General features: G+C 32.9%; 1 protein-coding gene across 3 annotated transcripts in view; it reads left to right on the top strand.

Annotated features, from left to right (window-relative positions):
* The window catches only part of LOC111060229 (glycine-rich cell wall structural protein 1.8-like), a 43,243-nt gene that overhangs the window by 15,612 nt on the left and 4,363 nt on the right, over positions 1–23,268 (top strand). For 2 of the 3 annotated variants that reach the window (XM_039439683.1, XM_039439685.1), the window contains 5 exons: positions 421–492; positions 3,634–3,884; positions 7,945–8,098; positions 10,248–10,390; positions 13,761–14,465. In XM_039439683.1, the coding sequence (XP_039295617.1) occupies positions 421–492; positions 3,634–3,884; positions 7,945–8,096 (475 nt within the window). In that variant the 3' untranslated portion in view covers positions 8,097–8,098; positions 10,248–10,390; positions 13,761–14,465. Of the gene's footprint in view, positions 1–420; positions 493–3,633; positions 3,885–7,944; positions 8,099–10,247; positions 10,391–13,760; positions 14,466–23,268 lie in introns of those variants that run through there. The other variant, XM_039439684.1, reaches the window with a different exon arrangement.

Raw genomic sequence — 23,268 nt, forward strand, 5'->3', positions numbered from 1 at the left:
GATTTTCCTCTCCTGAAATGGTTTAAAAAGATATTTCATTGAATACTATTCATGATATTATGTTTCTTGAGGAATGAGCAAAGTGTATGGCATGTAATGTGTTGAATATATAACTAAAATTATTGATGAAACATACGAAGTATCGTGACAAATCAATACTCATTAGTAAGATCATTATTTAATTTCATTATCTTTCAAATAATATCCATAAATTACAATACTCTTCATTCATATTTTTTTCTTCATTCTCCACTTTGAACTGTTTGTACACAGGCTAATGCATAATCCTTATAAGTAATATCAGAGCTTCCCATTTGATCTATGATGACAGTTTGAAGTGGATCTGCTGATGAGTCTTGAATTAATTCATTTTACGTTCAGTTTTTTCTGATTTTAAATTTTGTTTTAATTTTTGTGCAGACAATACCCGCCTTATGAGGCTGCTCCTGTTCCCGAAACTTATTCCATCCCTCAACAAATCAGCTATCATGGGTTAGTAGTTAACGTCTTTATTATTTTATCGTTTCATAGTTTTATCGATTTTTCAGATTCTGCTTAGTTTGTGATTTTGGTTTGTATCATGTGCGCTCGTTTATGATTTTGGTTTGTGTCATTAGCGCTATAGTGATGTTCACGTTATAATGGCTGTGAAGAAAGATGGGAGATCGGTGTTGCCGGTTCTCTGCCTTCTTTAGAACATAGCTGATACCGGTATAGCTGATGTAATATTAACTGTTCATTAATGATTGAAATTATATACTATGTTTTATTCGTCAAGAAAAAATACTTTTCAATGATTGAATGATAAATTTTCACGATTGAAATGGAGTATTTTGTCAATTCTACATTGTTAAAAACGATATGGTAACGTTGCAGAACTAGAAAGGGATAGCGCTATCTGCGTTGTATAGACATGCGTTGTATCTGCGAATAATAGACAAGGATAGCAACATCAATGTTAATTGATACACCATTATAACGTGGACCTCGCTTCTAAAGGTGCGTACAGATATACGCGCCGCGAACATAAGCAATTCCCTTCTAATCAGCTGATGCCAAGCTTTTTATATCTGTATCTTACCGTTTCTGTAAAAATACAGATATAGTCAGCTGATTAAAAGTGAATTGCTCATGTTCGCGGCGGTATATCTGTACGCACCTTTATATTGTGATGATATCATAAAGTTTTTTAATTTAAGAGTATTATTTGGTTGAATGTCTTCAATACCATTACCATTCGTGGTCAAGTAGTAGAGTGGACATAACTGTCCAAACTTCGCCACGTCAACAAATTAAGAAGTCATTCTATTCGATTACCTTCATTGATGATTAACCTTTTTCTCTAGTTGTTTTGATGTATATTAGGTACCACAACCCTGAACCATATTACCACATTAATGGTTTTCATGGTATTTTTGTTTATTGTGGAAAATTAATGCTACTTTAAGCTATGTTTATTTCTTGCGATTGAGAAATGAATACGAAAAATGAGCTACAATTCTTTGGGCCGGTTGCACAAGAGCTGGCTAAATTTTAACCGTGATTTATTTGAACCAATCAGAGAAGGCCTTTTAGAAAAGACGGCTTCTCCGATTGGTTATCGTGAAATTAATCACGGTTCAAATTTAACCGGCACTTTATATTAGTTTTCATTGAACAAGGAATCGGGTAATCAGAGCTGTATTTCATCTGTTGGAAATATTTTCTTCATTTAATCAACTATAATCTAGAATGAGTAGAGATTTCTTAACGCTCGGTTGCAGAAAAGCATGTTGAGTTTTAATCGTGATTAAATGACTAGAGAAGCTTTCTTCTCATAGAAAGTATTATCCGATGATTTCTTCTGGCATTTAATAATGATTAGAATTGAACAGGGTTTTGTGCAACCGGGACTAAGAGTTTGATGTTGATTTGTTCCTTCAATATTTGATCATTACTATACTTCTTACATCTGCATTTGTAAATAAACAGTAAGGTTCAGAAAATTCAACAGAAGTTAAATGCATTCAGAATTCAACTTGAAATGCTTATTTATAAACTCAAATTAAAATACTTACCTGATACAAATTTAATTATCTTAATTCCTGTATAAAAGTAAGTAGCCCTGATTACATAAATTTTAAGAATTAGAAGTGATATTGAATGAAAAAGACTAAGAAATTGTCAAAAAACCACAGATTTATTGATACTTAGAAAGTCCGAAAACTGAGTTTATCAGAGATTGACAATTGTGTAATAACCGAAACTGGTCTTTCTGAGTATCAATAAATCTGTGTTTTTTTTTGACAATGTGTACGTTCTGTGTACAGTAAATTGTTCCAGTTCCAATCGTAAATTGTTCCATCACGTGACTAGTGCAAAATGCTCCCATGAAACGCCATTTCAAAATCGTTTTGAAAAGCTTTGGCGCGCACATATAAAGTTGATTTACACTAAAATGTCTCGTTTACTAGCTGCGTGAATGAAGAAAGGCTGTTTTACAAACCTACCGTCTAGAAAAGTGTAAATTTCTTTTATTCCATTACTCTCAAACTTTCTATCGAGAAAAATTCATTTAATGAATGGTTATCAAACATCATATTGTTGGTTATGTATTCTATGCTATGCAATGGTAAACAAATTATCAGCGCATGCGCAGAGAAGCAAGCAGACTACAATAATCGACCAATGAGAGCTCAGATAGTTGGAACCTGTTGGAACTGTACCAGGACGGACAATTTACCATACTTCGACTGTGGGGCAGAAAGTTGGAGCTGGAACAGAATGTCAAAATTCCTCCCATGGAACATGGAAATTTTTACTTTGTGTTCTGAACAAAGCTCAGGCTAGAGCTACCAGAGGACTGTGATTTACTATTTAAATAATCAAATACAAACAAGGGGCAAAATTTAATCTTCAATTTGAGCCAGGTTATTTGTACAGTTAAACTCTGCATTAATGAACAATAAAAAAAGAGCAAAAACTCACCAAATTTATTCCAATCTTGACTACTTGCCCTTCGAAGCCTTTATTAGGTGTTTTGGTCAGGTTCAGGGTGGGACGAAATCTGGGAATAGACAGGTTCTTGCTTCCGGGCTGTCTTTTCGCGTTCAACTTGCAGGCTATGCACTGTGTTTTGAACAAAGCTCAAACTGGATTCTTTATAAATTCAAATCCGATTCAAATTAATTCAATTCAATACTATTTATGCTGTTATATTCATAATTCACACACACTACACTCAAACAATTTACAAGAAATTTCCGATCGAAATTACATGACAAACACAAATTTGGTCTTGCAACAAGACGGGCTGACGAGACAAGACAGACAAAACTAGGACGACTCACAAAAAACATCCAGAATGCCAAGCAAACAGGACGGTTTGCGCCGGCGCAAACACAAGCCTGCTATTCGCAGAACCACAGTCTGGCATTCTGGCGCTACAATTCGAATTCTCTGGCCAGAACACTTGGTAAATTGTGAATCGGACAATTTACCACATTCCATGTACACAGAACGGGCCCAATTTCTTAGTCTTTTTCATTCAATATGAATAATTACCACAATATCAACTTCTCAACTACACAAAAAGTAAAATTAGAAGTGAGTTGAAATGAGGGATTGAATGTATGTTTGTTGTATGTACAACAGGTCATCGCAACAAGACACGGGCTACCAGCAGGGTTACCATAGCAACCAGGGTGGGGGTGGCTATGGTGCCCAGACCTACTCGCAGACCAACTACGGCGGCGGCTATTCGGCCACCAGCTACGAACCAGTGCCCCCCCAGCAGCAGCTGCACACCACCAGTGGTGGTTACGACACCGCCAGCGGTTACCAGGACAACCGCTACACCGTGCAGACGTCCGACCCTGGCCAGGGCTACAACACTTACAAGCAGGGTGAGTGTGTGCTAGATTCACGAATACAGTCTTTATTTTATGTACAAGAGACGTAACACTTGAAGGTGCGTACAGATATACGCGCCGCGAACATGAGCAATTCACTTTTAATCAGCTGACTATATCTGTATTTCTACAGAAACGGATACAGATACAGATGATATAAAAAGCTTGGCATCAGCTGATTAAAAGTGGATTGCTGACAATATCTATATTTCTACAGAAACGGTAAGATACAGATGATATAAAAAGCTTGGCATCAGCTGATTAAAAGTGAATTGCTCATGTTCGCGGCGCGTATATCTGTACGCACCTTTACACTTACAAACGGTGAGTGGGGCTAAGAGAGAACTTATAGGGCCGGTCTTCGAGCTCGGGATTTTGGTAAGTTCTAGACTTTAAACAGCTGGTAGGTAAGTTCTAGACTTTGAACAGCTGGAGTCAGAAAATGACTTTTTCGCCCCACTTGGATGTAATGAGCTGGTTTACGTGCGTCATATGGAGGCTGAAAGTGATTGTTCTCTGACTAGGCCGGTAAAATTTTTACGGCCCTAGGGCTGTAAAATAACCTGGAACTCAGCTGATTCTGATTTGATGTGAACGTGTTTACAAAATAGTTTATGAAACGGAATCAGTTTATGCCTCTAGAATTGAATAAAGTATTCTGCAATAAGATACTATCATTTTATTTGGATGAATGAAATACAGATAAGATATATTATAAACTATTCAAATTCGATTTTCATAGTGGGATAGAACTTCCGCAGTCGACGACAACAAGCATTGTTGACGTTGACATTCAGATTAGCCAATTTTCAAGAGTGCTAAAACAGCTGATTAAAAAACTTTTCATTATTTGTATTTTATTATTCAAGAATCAAAACCATTATAATAATATCTTATTGTCATTTGAAAGAATAAAAAAGTATAAACTCAGCCTCCAACATTAAAACATAATTGAATATAATTTTTTAGATTATTCAGACAAATCAGAATAAAAAATAAAAATACTTGGACAATTTCCTGATATTCAGATTACCTCAGATTTGCTAGAGCTTTTGCCTTCCAGTTTTGCTTCCAAAAGTGCTTAATGAACAATTCTTCTCATAAATATATATTGTTTTATTTTTCTGTGTGGCGAAAAATAGCGTTCGCACCACGGGCAAAAATGTGTTTCCGGCTCTCAATCTTTTCTAGTCCTCGGCCTACGGCCTCGGACTTAGAAAACCGATTTCGAGCCGGAAAAGTCTCATTTTCGGCCCTAAGTGCGAAATATACTATTTCAAAACGGGGCGTAGACGCAGTAATAGTAACAGCAAAATAAATCTTTATTTTCTCATTTCTCTTTGGAAACTTTTTTCCTTGACGAAACGGGACATTCCTAAGTAATTCAAAATAGCTGAAACTACACTATTTTCTCTTTATTTTATTTTATTGTTCAATTTTCTAGTTTTTCGAAATTTGATTCAAACGTGACTATGACAGTGACTGCAACTACGTCCCGTTTCGGAAAGCCAATTTTCTGACTCCAGATTCAAATTCAAATTCTTTATTAGCAATTACATTCTTTACATCACATTGACAGTATGTAGAGAATTTCTGCTTTGTCAATATACATATTAGAATCAACATAATCAATTACAGTCAATAAATTAATCATAAATAAAAGAAAAATGCTAGAACTATTCCAGCTGTTTAAAGTCTAGAGCTTAGCCAAATCCCGAGCTCGGAAACCGGCCCCTAAAGTTTTAATTCTATTTATAGATTGATAGATACAAGATAATTCTCAACTATGAATGATTGGGAAAGGAACAACAGGCTTAAAGGCGTATAGTTGATTTAGTAGCGGGGACAGTGTTGATTCAATGAACCAGGGCTGTAACACTTACAAGCAGGGTGAGTGTGCGACTCCACGTTAGGGTACGTTTATGTCGGAGCTGCGATTCTAGCAACGCGTAGATAATACCAACGTGCTTTCTAATAGGCCTGTTTATGTCGGAGCTGCGATGAAAATCGTTCTTGGGCCCTGATCATCGATAAGAGCATCGATAATGGCTCGGTCCATTTTCGAAGCTAGTATCGAGGCTAGTATCGAGTTGTAGACTACAAAGTACAAACATGGACCAACATTTTTTCATGATTTGGGTTGATTTATATGTGGAGTTTCGTAAGCAAGTGACATTTTCTTTACTTTATTAAACTATTTCTTATTCAATTACAAAATTCTATCTCATTGTCAATGATAATAATTAAACATAATATAGACCTTGATGTATGCATTTCAAGAATAAATTCAATTGTTTCTATTTTATCAAAGAATATAACTTTTTTTGTATAAACCGACTTACCTTAATGTTAGCATTAATTGCTCCTCTGCCATGATAGGACTTATGTGATAATTATTCCAGTCCTTTTGGAGATTATTCGAAACTCTCGTCAAAATGTAGTCGAAATTTCTATTTACATTCTCATATAGTCAAAAAAATTTTTTGATGCTGTCTTAAATCTTTATACAAATGATGATACGGGTACTCCCCAAATACATTCCTCTCCAAATTGATAGGATGTGCATAATATTCACGCTCTCTACAACCTAGTAAGTAATGCTTTACTGTATTCAATGCAAAAATGAAATCTTCATCAGAATCACTCATAGCATACACAAATTGGTTTTTCAAAACATGAACTCACGAATCAAGCTTTAAGCACGACTGCCGGCATGAACAGTCGATAGAAGCTGAGCGCTACTCCCTACTAGCATCGCTTCTCTCATCGTTGCTAGGATCGTTTATCACAGCTCCGACATAAACGTACCCTCATAATGGTAGTGGAGGAAGATACGAGGAACAACGTTCCTCAGTCTTGTCAATGCCTTCTATAGACGGTAGATGACACAGATTTATTGATGTAATATTAACTGTTCATTCTCGTTTAAAATAATCAATTATATTTTATCAAGCGAGAAATTATATTTTTTAATAATTTCATAATGAATTTTCCTAATCGAGATAAAATATACTGTTAATTTATTATTAATTCTACATTATTAAAAGGCGATCCGACAACAGAGCAAAGCGAGAAAGAGATAGCGATATCTGCTTTGTTGAATGATAGACAATGATAGCAATACTATTGCTAATCAAACACTGCCATTATAATGTGGACCTCACTATAGTCTCTCCTATTCCGAACTATTTTTGAGAGACAATACTATCTTATGGACCTTACTATAATTGGTTTTAATAGATTGGAACATCTAAATTCAAAAGAATGGTTTGTATAAATATTTTTGGACTGAAAATTTTGTAGAATCTAGAAGACATAACCTCATTTGTACTTTTAATGTTACCTAAATTTGGGAGAGAAATAGTACAAGGTATTCTTAGTTTTTCTCTCCCGATCTGTGCTTCATTGTAAAAAAGAATAGGAACTTAACTGTTGAAGGACTTTACGAACTTATTATTGAATAGGATGTTTATTTCGCCCCTAAGATATTAGTTCTTACTAGCAGGTAACCCGTGCTATGCAAGGGTCCAATTAAAAACTTGACGTAATGAGGCCTTGAAGAATAATTTAAAATAGGCCTATACCAATACTCGGTTAATAAAGAATCTATATGCAAAATTTCAAGTTTATCAGTCCAGTACCTAGTACAGACGTGATGATTCGTCATACATGAATTTCCTATCCTGTACGTTTATTAGGCTGGGCGTACACCGGTTAGTCAAGACAAGACATGATTAGACACGTTTAGTCACAATACTTCACATAGTTGCTTATGAAGACATGTCTAATTGCAATGACTAATGAGTGTGAGTTGCGTCACAAGCAGTTATGTGAAGTATTGTGACTAAACGTGTCTAATCATGTCTTGTATTGACTAACTGGTGTGCGCCTAGCCTTAGCCTAAGTCAGTTCTTTCCTTTATTATAGTATAGATTAGCATTTGAACAAGCTCATATCTCATCAAATTCCATCTAAATAATTTTCTTGTTGTTTTACTGTTGTAGTTATGTTGTGAAATGTTATTTGAATGTGTTTGTTTGTTTGTCTGTTGTAGCTGATGCGTATGGCTACAGTTCGAACAGCTATGCGTCTGCGCCGACCAGCTACGATGACGGCAGGGGTGGAGGGGGTTATGGTGCACAAGCACAGGCCACAGGAGGGGGCTATCAGACCTATGGCAAGGCATCGCAACACCAGTACTATTGAAGGTAAGCTATGCTATGCTAACCAATCATTCATCCTTTTTGTGTAGTTGTGAAGTTGATATTGTGGTAATTATTCATATTAAATGAAAAAGAACAATGTATATCAGAGATTGACAATGGTGTAATAACCGAAACCGGTCTTTCTAAGTAGCAATAAATCTGTGGCTTTTTGACAATTTCTTAGTCTTTTTCATTTAATAATCATTAGCCTAATCCATTTATTTATTTATTTAAAGGTATACTATGCTAACAGATGCATTGTATTATTTGTTTTGATATTACCTTAGAGAAAAGATAGCATAAGAAGATTTCTCATGGTCTAGGTCATTTTTGTTCCAAGTTTCAAGCCGATTACTGTCGACTACTGTTTACCTAAATACACCTATTCCTATCAATCCCAATAACTAATTATCTGAATATTGAATGAAAAAGACTAAGGCCCGGTTGCACAAAAGCCGGTTAAATTTTAACCATGATTAATTTCATGAGAACCAATCAGAGAAGGCCTTTTTGATAAGACGGCGTCTCTGATTGGTTCTCGTGGAATTAATCACGGTTAAAATTTAACCAGCTTTTGTGCAACCGGCACTAAGGGCCGGTTTCTGAGCTCAGGATTTAGTCAAGTCCTAGACTTTCAACAGCTGGAGTCCGAAAATTGGCTTTCAAAAACGGGAGCGTAGTCGCAGCTTTTATAACAGTAGTAGTAGTTTTTATTTTCTCATTTCTATAATTGGAAACATTTTTCCTTGACGAAATTAGACATTCCTAAATAATTCAAAATAGCTTAAACTTTAACACTATTTTCTCTTTATTTTATTTTTCTCTTTATTTTATTTTGTGTTCAATTTTCTAGTTTTTCAAAATTTAATTCAAACGTGACTATGACAATGACTGCGACTGCGACTACGCCTCGTTATGGAAAACCAATTTTCTGACTCCAGCTGTTTAAAGTCTAGAACTTAGCTAAATCCCGAGCTCGGAAACCGGCCCTAAGAAATTGTCAAAAAAACTATTTATTGATACTCAGAAAGGCCGGTTCCGGTTATTACACTGTTGTCAATCTCTGATAAACTAAAACTAAATACAAGAGCAGCAGAATTTATACTAGTAGGCGAGTACTGCTATTGGTCATGGGCATGAACGCCTGTCATTGGCCCAGCTAGACAGTCTCCTCCCACTCAACGGTGTCACAAAATGGCGGCTTAAGCAACAGACTTGCCTTGATAACTAACAATAAATCTGTCGTTTTTTGACAATTTCTTAGTCTTTTTCTTTTAATATGAATAATTACCACAATATCAACTTCTCAACTACACAAATAGGAAAATTTATTTGAATTGAATTATTTTTCGTATTCATTGACAGAGTAAATCTACTAGAATACTAGAGGTTTTGTATTGTCATAATAACACTCTTCAAAGTAATGCCATAGAGTTGAGAAAAGATAGCATGAGAAGATATCCAATGGAATAGGTAGTTCATGTTCCAAGTTTCAAGCCGATTACTGTCTATTATCAGTGTGTTGTTGGGATGTAAGAGTGTAAGAACGGCACAGTATGAGAGACTACCAGCGTCACATAGCTTCACCACAAACAACTACTAGGACTATCAGCTGATGAAACAGTGAAATTATTTGGAACATAAACGCCCTATACCATGGCATATCTTCTTGTGCTATATTTTTTCTAGGATATTACTGACCTTTCATCTATTTTGGACTACACAGCTCTGATAGCAAAGAATGGACTGTATAACAATTGAATATTCAAGTACTAATGTTTTCAACAATATTTATTTATTTATTCATCGATTCAAGATACATTGGAATAATTGGGGGGGGGGAGAACTAACAGGAATCATTGTTTGTTTTTCATTTATAAAAACTTCAAATTTCAATTTTCACGATGTCGACGTTAGTTGTTGAACTTTGAGTGCCGGTTGTACAAAAGCCAGTTAAATTTTAACCGTGATTAATTCCAAAAGAACCAATCAGAGAAGGCTTTATTGAAAAGACGGCTTCTCTGATTGGCTCTTGTGAAATTAATCACGGTTGAAATTTAACCGGCTTTTGTGCAACCGGGCCTGAATATTTTTAAAAGATGACGATTGTGTTTGATATCTTAAATAATGATTCTGTGTTTTATTGTTCTAGGCTGTGATTTGGAAGCAACAGTGATCGGTGGATGAAACATGAGTGAGAGAAAATATGGATCTTTCACTGTGTGGACGCAGTTTATCTCTCTCTCGATTCCATCATTTCGCTGATTGCTTCTCACTCTCTCTCGTCTGTAGATGGTGAGTACTTGTTCTCTTTTAAACACCTTTTTTTAGCTTCTAGTTTATTATAGTGGGGTCCACGTTATAATGGCACTATTTGATCAACATTGGTGTTGCCATCCTTGTCTATCATTCGACAAAGCAGATAGCCCTATCCTTTTCTAGCTCTGCAACGCTACCATATCGTTTATTGACAATGTAGAAGTATAATTAATCAACAAAATGATCAATTTCAATTATTGACAAATTATTCTCTTGGCAAAAGAATGAACACTTAGGGCCGGGTTCCGAGCTCGGCATTTAGCTAAGTTCTAGACTTTAACAGCTGGAGTCAGAAAATTAGCTTTCCAAAACGGGGCGTAGTCGCAGTTTTCATAACAGTAGTCACAGTTTTTATTTTCTCATTTCTATAATTATTGGAAACGTTTTTCCGTGACGAAATTAAACATTTCTAAATAATTCAAAATAGCTGAAATTTTACACTATTTTCTCTTTATTTTATTTTGTGTTTAATTTTCTAGTTTTTTTTTTAATTCAATTCAAACGTGACTTTGACAATGACTGCGACTACGCCCCGTTTCGGAAAGCCAATTTTCTGACTCCAGCTGTTTGAAGTGTAGAACTCAAGCCAAATCCCGGCCCTTAATTTTACATCAGATATACAGGTATCAGTTCACTTTATTGAAGGCTGTGGTAAAAAAGAGAATCGGCAATGATGTTATCCCTCCTTTCTCCACTGTCATTAAAACGTGGACCTCACTATAGTTTATTGGGTTGCTTCTGTTAGTATCTCAATTTAAATTGGGAATTTACAAAATTAATTTGTTATTAAATTTTGCAATAATTTTGTCACTTGCGCTCCTGCATGTCACTTGGGTACTCTGTGTTTTAAACCATGGTGTTTTATTGTGTATAATATGTATTTTTCGTCATTTTGTTTTTCGTATATTTTTTAGTATATTATGAGAATAGGCAGGCGGCCTATGTTTAGTGTAGGCCTACTAGTTGAAGAGTGTGATTATGATGATACGAAGCGTCAGTGTGTTGAGAGATTCAGCAATAGGTAGCAATAGTTGGCTAATCATCGATGATTCAATTCAGATAATTAGTTAATTAGCTTCTAGCATTGATCGGGATAGGTATGTTTAGGTAAAGCAAACAAGAATCTGATGATAATCTCACACTTTTGAAGCCTCTATCCACGAATGAAAAGTTTGAAAAATTCAGAACTGGTGAATAATTTGCCATACAATAAATACATATTCAAAACATAAAAGAAAATACATAATTTTATAATCAAAAGTATAAAATAAAAATTAAGCATAAATAATACCAAAATCATAATTAGATAATTTTCATCTGTAATTTGGCATCACCAGCAAAAGGAATTAAGCCTTGCCACTTAACAATATTAACTTAAGAATAATATTGATGATAATAGAATTAAGATAGTTATTTATAGTGTTGATAGGAATAGGTAGTGGTGGTATCTCAGGTAAACTACATAAGAATCTTATGATAATCTCATACTTTTGAAGCCTTTATCCACGAATAAAAAAGTTATCAATAGATCAAATTTAGAAGAAATTGATCAAATTATAATAAATTTAGAATGAATCAAGTAAGTTGAATATAGATGTAACATGTCTGAGAAATAACACAAAAAGGTTGATCGTATATTAGAATTTAGGTTGTGTGAACAAAAGTTTGAGAACATTTCTAATATTTAATATTAGATAGAAGAAGACATGGTATGCACATGTCACAGTGAACGAAACGAAGTTATACTAAAACGTATATTATTCATAGAGGTTATGATTGAAAAAGATATGACAAATGGCTAAGAAATAGATTTTGAGTCTTGAATCTGAATTGTTAGGTTGAAATGAACTATACTTGAAAAGGTTTGAAGCTATATATTGAAAGAAAGTGATGAGGAAAAGCGAAATTTCACAGTATATAAATGTTCTGATCATAGGCAAGTCTGGTTTCCCATATCTAATTTAGACACTCATATATTTCCATAGAAAAGGTATATAGACGTACCTAGTACTATTTACTGCCAATAAAAATGCAACTTGAAACGTATTTGCATTGACATATGAAATACTCTGAAGCAAATAGAGTATTTAGATCTAATAATGATTATAAGATTTAGGATAAAAATTACGATGGTACAAAACAATACGATGGTAAATTCACTATTATCAAGTACAATATAATATATATAACTGAGGGTGATGCCCACATAAGCTCTTAGGTTTGTGCGTGGGTAAAGATTTATAGAGCATCTCAGCTAGGTAGTCTAGGTTAATGAGTATATTAAAAAGATCGTCTTCATTGAGTAAGATGAGTAGCTTAAAAAAATGCTATCTGAATTTGAAATTGCAGTCTGGTTATATTTAAGTTTTGAATCTTTGAAATCTGATTTGAAAGTGGTCTAATTAATGTTTGGTTCTTATGATGAATGGTGCAAACCCATTTCTATACTAGCATTATATTTCTTATGTTTTATCACAAAAGATGAAATTATATCTATTTAAATGCTAGTTTTAAAAGTTTACATGATTGAAAACGACCAAACTACTTAACAAATTGAATAGGTAGGAAGATTAGGATATGATTTGAAGGTATTATTTCTGAGACATTATTTTTTTAAATTATCATTAATTGGGGAAAAACGTATTCAAATTACATTGAAATTGGTTACTAATGAGGCGTTGGCAGTGGCAGTGCTTCTATAACAGGTTGAAAGAGTGCTATACATGAATAAATGTGATATGTCGAAATTGAGAATTTTATTATTGGTGATTGAAAATATTGATTGAATTGAGTTTTTTCTGATTACATCAAACGAAGTAAATGATTTGATTCAATTACAAATTCAAAATTATTGATAATTGATTGTAAAAAGGACTAAAAAAATGGTTGATGATTGGTTAAAAAAAAGAATGACTATTATAATTGATTGCAAAAAATAAGAAAATGTTTGATGTTTGGTTAAAAAATAGAAAGACTATTATAATTAATTGCAAAAAAGTACTAAAATGGTTGATGATTGATTAAAATAAAAAATAACTATTAGAATCTTCTATAGATTCAACTTTTCGGTACTTCCAATCTTCCTTATTATTTACTAATAGAAGATCTATTGGTGAAGATTCATATTCTAGGAGTTTCTTAACAAATTTCAGAACTGAAAAATGAGTAAATGAAGATTTATATTCTAGGAGTTTAACAAATTTTATGAACTGAAAAATTGAGTTAATCGTATGTCTTTCTTCCTTTATTTGTCTGTCGCATTATCTTTGACTGCATTTATATGAACAAATCTGAAAATTGAATTTACTTTTGTGCCACTTTACTGAATAAAATTGCAATATTTCAGGTGATTTACTTTAGTGGAAAAAGGTTTAGATCTACAATGAAAATGTCTCCAAAATATTGAGATGCTACATACACTAAGCTGATTATCTACTTCATGAAAAAAAGAATTATCTATAATATTAGGATACGTTATTTGTATCCCAAGATCATCATGTTATATATATCGTAGACATATGAAGTTTTTTTTTCATAATAAGATTTTTGTAAATAGTTTGAAAACATGACTTGGCATGTTAACTTGGCATTAGTTTATCAATTTTACAGTTAAAAGACTATGTTATGTTTCATGATAACTCTGAGAGTTAACAAAATATTGTATTTTCCTAACAGATAAGCTTCAATTTTCAAGGTATTGTGTGGTATTCCATAATTTTTGTCACAGGTTTTGAAAAAAAGAACTATATTTTAGTTGATAGATGTTAGTGAAGAAACTTACAGTTTAATATTATTATACCGATAATATTGTAGTACTCACTATAGATGGATAGAGTTTAATAATATGATGATAGTTGACTTATTGATAATATAAATACTGGTTGCATTAAAGTTGAAGCATCAGATCTTTTTTGAATTTTTCATAATAGCACTAGAATTCTGCCATCATTTCGCATAGAGTACTTGTTTATGTCACTTATCGAATAAATGTTTTGTACCTCAATTGATTTTATTATAAGAAACCTAATAAAAGTTGTGTTGAAATTTTGAAGAGTTTGGAATTTATTGATGGTGAAACAACCGAGCACGTATAGGGTAATTTTTTAGGTAGAATAAGTTATGAGAAAGATTTTAATGGTAAAGTGATAAAGATGAACGTGTTTTTTGAGTGGCAATTGAAATAAAACTCAGTTTTATTCTGGATTTGAAGGAATTACTAGAAATATGGGTAGTTTTCTGTAGAGAAGTTTGAGGCAGGTTTTTCCAAAAGTCACTATTCTTTCTAGTTATTTTCAGAATACACTGGTTTTGGTAATGTTTTTTGAAAATTCAATAAATAATTACAATAATATTATGTGTGGTCAAAGCGATACAATGAAAAACAAATAGAATAAAAAGCAATGAGAAAAATTGAATAAAACTATAAGATTACAGATGAATAAAGTCATTTAAAAATTAGTTGAAAAGAAAGAATTTGAAGTTGATGAATGACAATGTGGCATGTGGAGAAATAAAATGCAACTCATATTTCTTGGTTTGTTTTTCAATTCCAAGATGTGGTGATTATCAATTACTATTTTACTAATTATTATTTCCGTTGAATGTTGGAATTATTTAGTAGAACAGAATAGAATAAATACCAATCATAGAAATATTAGATAGAGTTCATGCTAAGTCTGAACTAACTTCTAGTCTAATTTGATATTAAATGAAAAAGACTAAGAAATTGTCAGAAAACCACAGATTTATTGATAGTTAGAAAGACCGGTTTCGGTTATTACACCATTGTCAATCTATGATGAACTCAAAAAAAAGATGACATTAATTAACATTTACGACTAGGAAACCCGTGCTCAACAAGGGTCTATTCTAAAAACTTGATTCAATGAAATTTTGAAGAATTTAAAATAGGCCTATAACCATCATTGGTTAATTAAGAATCTATTATGTAAAATTTCAAGTTGATCAGTTGAGTAGTTTAGACGTGATGGTGCGTCAAACATAATTTTCCTATCACTTACGTGTATAAGCAGTTCTTTACTTTATTATAGTATAGATTATTGAGGTGCAGTTCAAAGTTGACCACTGATCGAAAAAATTGAACTAATAATTATTAAGATTTTTACAACACAAAATATTTATCACTTACAGCAAACATTGCATATGAAATAATATCAATGAATATAATGATGGAATTTGAATTATTCCAATTATTTTTCATAAACTTGACGTCTGTGTTCAATGAATTTCATGACAATACAAAATTCTATTTAGTATTTTACTATTTCACTTTTTAGTGAATAAAGCCAGTTACAAAAACATAGACTTTTCCGTCCTTATACATTCTATTAGATTGTGATGATGTTTTTCAAATGGGATTGATTCATAAGTACATCATCGAAATGATAGGGAGAGAAAAAATAAGGTAACCTTGTGCTATTCCTCTCCCAAATTTGGATAAGGTTACACATAGTCCGAAATTGAAGTCTTGTGGTTGTTCACTTAACTGGAATCGTTTGGAACAATTTTATTTAATTAACTGAATTATAGGATTTTTAAAGGAACAAATTCGAATATAAATATATTTTATTCTAGATGAGTAAGGTAACCTTGTGCTATTCCTCTCCCAAATTTAGATAAGGCTACACATAGTCTGAAATAGGTTCAGTTTTGTAGTTCACTTAACTGGAATCGATTGAAACAATTCTAATTTGAATTAACTGAATTATAGAAGAGTTTTAAAGGAACAAATTCAAATATAAATATATTTTATTCTAGATGAGTAAGGTAAGCTTGTGCTATTCCTCTCCCAAATTTAGATAAGGTTACACATAGTCCGAAATAGAAGTCTTGTAGTTTTTCACTTACTGGAATTGAAACAATTTTAATTAACTGAATTATAGAAGAGTTTTAAAGGAACAAATTCGAATATAAATATATTTTATTCTAGATCAGTAAGTTGAGAAATGCTGATGAATGTTGAATACAGTTATCAAAAGAACTGAGTGCGTTGAAGTTTTTACTGAATTACAATATTATAAATTGGAAAAATTTGGTATAAGTGTTTGAAAACTTCGCACAGAAGTCATGCTTTAGTTACAAAGTAGCAGAGTACAGAGGTCAGAGTATTATTGATTATGTATTATCTATAATAGGACGAAACAATGTCTAGATGTTATCACTATATCATGGTGGTTTCATGTCGCTTCTTATATTTAAGTTTGGCAACACTACAATAATTCTGGTATTTGCTGTCTAGTGGGTTTCACTTTGATAGTGTCAGTATTAGTTAAATGGGTAGTGTGAAATGCTGGTCGTAAGGCAGGCTGACAATTTGAAGAGAATCTGACAATCGACAATATAAGTTTGGCAACACTGTACAGAGCACAAGTCTCGCCTTGGCTGAACGTTTTGGTATTTGCTGTCTATAGTTGACAAGGGAAAACTGGGTTTCTCAAGGCCACTGCAATGTTGCCACTGGTTGCTGGTTGCCACCCCTAACTCGACCAGTCTATATACATTGACTATATTTCTACACCCTGAACATTCCTTCTTTCCCGCTCTTTCATTCCCGCTCTTTCCTTCTCATACCTTCCCTCTTCCTCTTTTCTGTCACTACCTGTCACAAATTCTTTTGAGCACGTCAGGTTCAAAAGTTCTATTGTGTCATTCTTTGAAGTTAGAACAAACATCCCCCGTTACCTCCTCCCATCATCCGCTATATTCTTCAACATCATGAAATGAAGGAAAGAATATTGTTATGTATAATGTATAACTCTTTCTTGAGTCATGACATCAAGAAATCCAATTTTATAATGATGATCAGATTTTTCTTTATAAATGCAACTATTTATAAACTGAGCTATTAGGTACTTCATAAAGGTTACTTGAAGACTTTTATAATAATCAATTGGAAGTGGAGTGATGTAATTTTATTTATTTTAGTCAATATTCTTGTAGTGCCCACTTCACTCTGCATTTTTTAATTTGCATGAATTCTCATTTGATTCCCATCACACTTTGAACAGATAAGACAAACAATACTCCTCACAATAACAATACTTCACTATCACACCCTCTCTCACACACACATTTACTTTCTCTCTTACTAGCCACCCTTAGTACAAAGTGGCAACAGTGTTGGTAGAGACGGGTGGTGGTGTCTAGAGCAAGCTTTGACCTTGAGGACCCATTTTCGTTTGGTCAACTATAGTGGGTGTCAGTATTCGTTGAATGGGTAGTGTGAAATGCTGGTCGTTAGGCAGGCTGACAGATTAAAGTGAGTCTGACAATCGACAAGATAAGTTTGGCAACACTGTAGACAGCACAAGTCACGCCGTGGGGTGTCTAGTGGGTTTCACTTTGAAAGTGTCAGTCATTGATATGGCAACACTGTAGACAGCACAAGTCACGCCGTGGGGTGTCTAGTGGGTTTCACTTTGAAAGTGTCAGTCATTGATATATATATAGTTAGATGACTAAGCTATACCTTCAAGCGTTTGGAAGCATGATGCCTCCTTCATTTCTCGTCGCCATTGAATATCGGGCAAGAAGTCAGGCGCCCAGACAGACTTATATGGGAAAACATGGAATTTCATTGCGTTATATCTTTCGACATACTTGATGGATTTCAATATAATTTTTTTTCAACTTTTCGTCATTTCCATTACCATATGATACAATGATTTGTTCATTGAACATTATTTTTAACTCGACCAAACATCTAATTTAGTGAACCTACCTCACTACAGATTTTGATCCATTCTATTAGCAAATGAATCTCATTTTTACAATATTTTCCTATTACCATGTATTTAGGATATGGAAAATAAAACATTTATTATAGATCGCTAATATTACCGTATATTTTATTAGATGGCAAATAATAATAAATTAACCATTATCACAATATTTCGTGAAACTGTTTCTCATTCGTTTTGCAACTCAAGTATAGGTACCTAACTATACTCTATACTCCTATATTTAATATAAGATAATAAATAACTACATATTATAAGAATGGGAAAAATAAAACAATAGCAATGATGAAGAATTATAGACAATTTTAGCAAATAATATTTTTTATAATACAAATTTAGCATACAATATTTTCATAGTTGACAAAATATTACAATATAAGACAAATTAATGGAATGGAATATGGATACCTATATTGGATCTATGGAAATAAAATATTTATATAATATTACCGAAGCTTATATTTTATTACTTGGCAAATAATGATAATGAATCAACCTAAGCACAATATTCCTTGAAACGATCATTTGGCACTAGGCTTAGCCTGCATGAAACATGACCGATGAAAATATAAAAATACTTATGTATGAAAAGAAATATTTTTATCTGGCGCATGCAGATTCGTACATCCATAAGCACTGCATGAAACTACCATACTTTGAATATTTTTTATTGCTTCAATAAAAATATATTATCATTTGAAAAAGGCTCTTTTTCTACACAGCGAATACAAATACCCGACTTCTTGCCCGAAATTTCTGGTAGCTACACTAGCGCAGTGGCATCATAGCGGACTTCGCTCTTCTTAATCTTATGGGCGATGTAAGTGTGACGTAAGCCGTTGCTAAGACGCCATTTTAGTCTCTAAACAAACCGTTGCTATGGAGAGAGAGCATGTTATTCAAATGGGACTAAAACATCACCTTACATTTACGAGTATATCATTGAAATAATAGATTTCTAAGAGTTGAGACTATTTTTTTCAAGTTCTACACACTCAAATTATCATTTTCCAGTATTTATTCAGATCGAATAAATTTTTTTGGGACAGCCAAAGCAGAAAGTCTCATGAAGTAGTGCATAGTACTATGTATGTAGGCTGCTATGGTTAGCCTAGTTGAAGAGAAAGTTAAAGTGTCACATGAATTCTTACCTGAAATTTTTAATTATTATTTTGTTTTAAATATATAAGTTTACTTTCACATCATATGCTGGAAGTTTTACAGTCTGCTGTTTCACATTGGAAAATAATGTTTATTTGAAAATGTATACAGTCTGATTTCGATCAAAAATGAAAATGGTTTGAAGCAAACAAACATTTTCTTTGTTCCTGACTGTAAACATTACAGTGAAAAGGCAGGCTACATACAATTTTTTTAGATTTCCTGAAAATCCCAAGGTCTAGCTCACCTCTATAATTTCTGTACTACATTTTTAGGTTATGCTATTGTTAATAAAAATAATATTTATCAAATTTATCTAGAATAACTACATTGGTGAAATTATTAATACAATAATTCAAATACAATATGTTTACAGTGAATGTAGCACATAAAATACTTAATTATTTGCTTTACTTTACATGTTTACTTACCCCTTTTAAATTCTTGTAAACATCATCACCATTTAGTTAGAATGTAGGAACTTAGGAGGGTTTACAACATGATTAGTGGTCACAGCATCTAAATCTTTTTACTGTGTTGAGTTCATTCAATATCTTACTATTTCATGTAAATTGAAAACAATTATATACTTCAGAAAACCTCAACACCAAACTTATAAGTACCTAAGTACCCAGGTTATTTTGTTAAACCAAAACACAGAATATATTCATAGGAATTTTTAAATTACAACTTTATAACAATCTAATGAAATTCTAGGTAATAATTCAAATTTTGCACGTCAACTTTCTCTACATGTAGGTTTTCCATAGCAGACTACAGACATGGTACTAAGCTCTACTTCGTGAGACTTCCTGCTTTGGCTGTCCCAAAAAAAATTATTTGATCTGAATAAATCCTGAGAGTTGATGATTTGAGTGTGTAGAACATGAAAAAATATTCTCAACTCTTAGGAATCTATTATTTCATTGATATACTTGTAAATGTAAGGTGATGTTTTAGTCCCATTTGAATAACATGCTCTCTCTCCATAGCAACGGTTTGTTTAGAAACCAAAATGGCGTCGTAGCAACGGCTTACGTCATCACTTACATCGCCTATTGTCTATATCAATGATTTCTACACCCTGAACATCGCCCTTTCCTTCTCATACCTTCCCTCTTCCTCTTTTCTGTCACTACCTGTCACAAATTCTTATGAGCACGTCAGGTTCAAAAGTTCTATTGTGTCATTCTTTGAAGTTAGAACAAACATCCCCCGTTACCTCCTCCCATCATCCGCTATATTCTTCAACATCATGAAATGAAGGAAAGAATATTGTTATGTATAATGTATAACTCTTTCTTGAGTCATGACATCAAGAAATCCAATTTTATAATGATGATCAGATTTTTCTTTATAAATGCAACTATTTATAAACTGAGCTATTAGGTACTTCATAAAGGTTACTTGAAGACTTTTATAATAATCAATTGGAAGTGGAGTGATGTAATTTTATTTATTTTAGTCAATATTCTTGTAGTGCCCACTTCACTCTGCATTTTTCAATTTGCATGAATTCTCATTTGATTCCCATCACACTTTGAACAGATAAGACAAACAATACTCCTCACAATAACAATACTTCACTATCACACCCTCTCTCACACACACATTCACTTTCTCTCTTACTAGCCACCCTTAGTACAAAGTGGCAACAGTGTTGGTAGAGACGGGTGGTGGTGTCAAGAGCAAGCTTTGACCTTGAGGACCCATTTTCGTTTGGCCAACTATAGTGGGTGTCCGTATTAGTTGAATGTTGATCGTTAGGCAGGCTGACAGATTAAAGTGAGTCTGACAATCGACAAGATAAGTTTGGCAACACTGTAGACAGCACAAGTCACGCCGTGGGGTGTCTAGTGGGTTTCACTTTGAAAGTGTCAGTAATGGTTTAATGGGTAGTGTGAAATGCTGGACGTAAGGCAGGCTGACAGATTAAAGTGAGTCTGACAATCGACAAGATAAGCTTGGCAACACTGTAGACAGCACATGTGTCATCTGGCTGAAAGATCAGTGTAGTGAGTTATACTGGAATGTGTTAGTATTCGTTGATTGGGGAGTGTGGTATGTTTGTCGTAAGGCATTCTGACAGTTGTACGTGAATCCACTAGTGTTGAAAGTGCAGTTGAAACCGGTTTTTATCGGGTTTTTTTCAAAACAAAATTTTTTGTTAGCAATGAAGTGAATATCTTTTTTATGTGTTGAATAAACCAGATGCCCTTTTCCATTTATCACGTACAGCTGCATTTTAGCTTTAGTCTCAAAGTCAAAAGGATCTCAGTGTTGTTAAGTCCAAGAGCCAAGAGGTTGAAAACTTTAGTAGGTCTCAGTATTTGTTTTCATGATTGCTCCACATCTGTCAAAAAATATCGTAGAATTTTACTGTAATTGGTTGAAATATCTTGTGGGCCTCAGTTTTTTCATAATCGCTTCACATTTATAAAATTATCATACAATTAATACTGAAATTTTTAAACTAAAAGATATAAAAGTGCTTTATCAGTACAGAACAAATTTACTAGAAATTGAACGAAATACGGCTTGATCTGTGACTGTCAGTCTAAAATATTCTACACCAATATTATTCAAAAAGTAATTCTAATTATGGCCAAATCTGAATGATATTTCCTTTGTTTGAATTAATGACGAAATTTATTCAATTCATCGTATAAAACACTAAAATACAATTATGACATTGGAGGATAAACTAGGCTGAGCCTGTACTATTTCTCTCCAAAAATTTCGATAAAATTTTAATGTTGTGCAAAAGTTAAGGTCATGTAATCACACACTGCTTCGTCACTTATTTTCGGTCCAGGAATAATGATTTGAAAATTGTCGTGTAAGCCTGACTTTGAGTAGAGAGTGCAAAGTTTTAGATTAGAGGAGAAATTCCGTCCTACTAGAAATGGAACAGGTGAGAATATATTATTTATATACAATATTATAAATGAATCTTTAAGAATGAATGATTTTGGATCGGAGTGAATTAGTTAGAATACAATGATGTATTTATTTTATGTGATGAATCAGGTAAGGGTGATGTCTGTTATACAGTAATATAAATTAGTCTTGGAATAAATCCTAGTACTCTATTGAATAAACTATCAATGCGCCATATACAAATAAATTTAGGATATTAGTCTATTTTTTACAAATTTCTGAATACTATTGGCAACGCCCAATATTATTGTTAATTTATATAATTTAATTTGTTTATTTATTTAATCATTCAGAATATATACAGTATAAAATCTAATTTATGATGGTAATTAATTGTAGTTGAGTTATTGAATAATATAAAAAAGGATCTAATCAACAGTTTCAGATGGAAAGTATAGATTGACTTTTTTATGTGTTGACGTGGCGAAGCTTGGACAATAATGTCCACTCTGCTGCCACGTTACAGTGAAAGGATGTAATACAATATTGATGCAATTAATTAATAGACAGAGTAACACAATATGATAATCAATTATAGTTAAATATTAAATTGAAATATATGAAAAAGTATCTAATTGAAGAGTTCAAAAAAGAGTATTTTAATTGAAGAATATATTATATTGAAAAAAGAATAGTAAAACAGTACCATATAGAAATAAAAGGCTATTGAAAAATCTTTGCGGATGAAATTATCTATGATTTTTCATGATAAAGCACTTGATAATATTGAAACTATTTAAAATATATGGCTGAAATAAATCAGGTGAAAAACTACTGTATATTATTAGAACAGTATTCAGTAATAATAATAATTTATTATTCAGTTATTTATTATAAGTTGTATGCTGAACCGCTTGGAATCTTGACAATACAATTATACATTGAACTAAAAATATAAATAATTCCCGGGGCTGACAAATAATTTTTTGAATAGTAGCGCTCATCGAATTTCCATCAAGCTGTTTACCCTGTTGTCAATATTTGCAGTAGCAG

This window comes from Nilaparvata lugens, chromosome 13 (assembly GCF_014356525.2).
Source record: "Nilaparvata lugens isolate BPH chromosome 13, ASM1435652v1, whole genome shotgun sequence".
Lineage (NCBI taxonomy): Eukaryota > Metazoa > Arthropoda > Insecta > Hemiptera > Delphacidae > Nilaparvata > Nilaparvata lugens.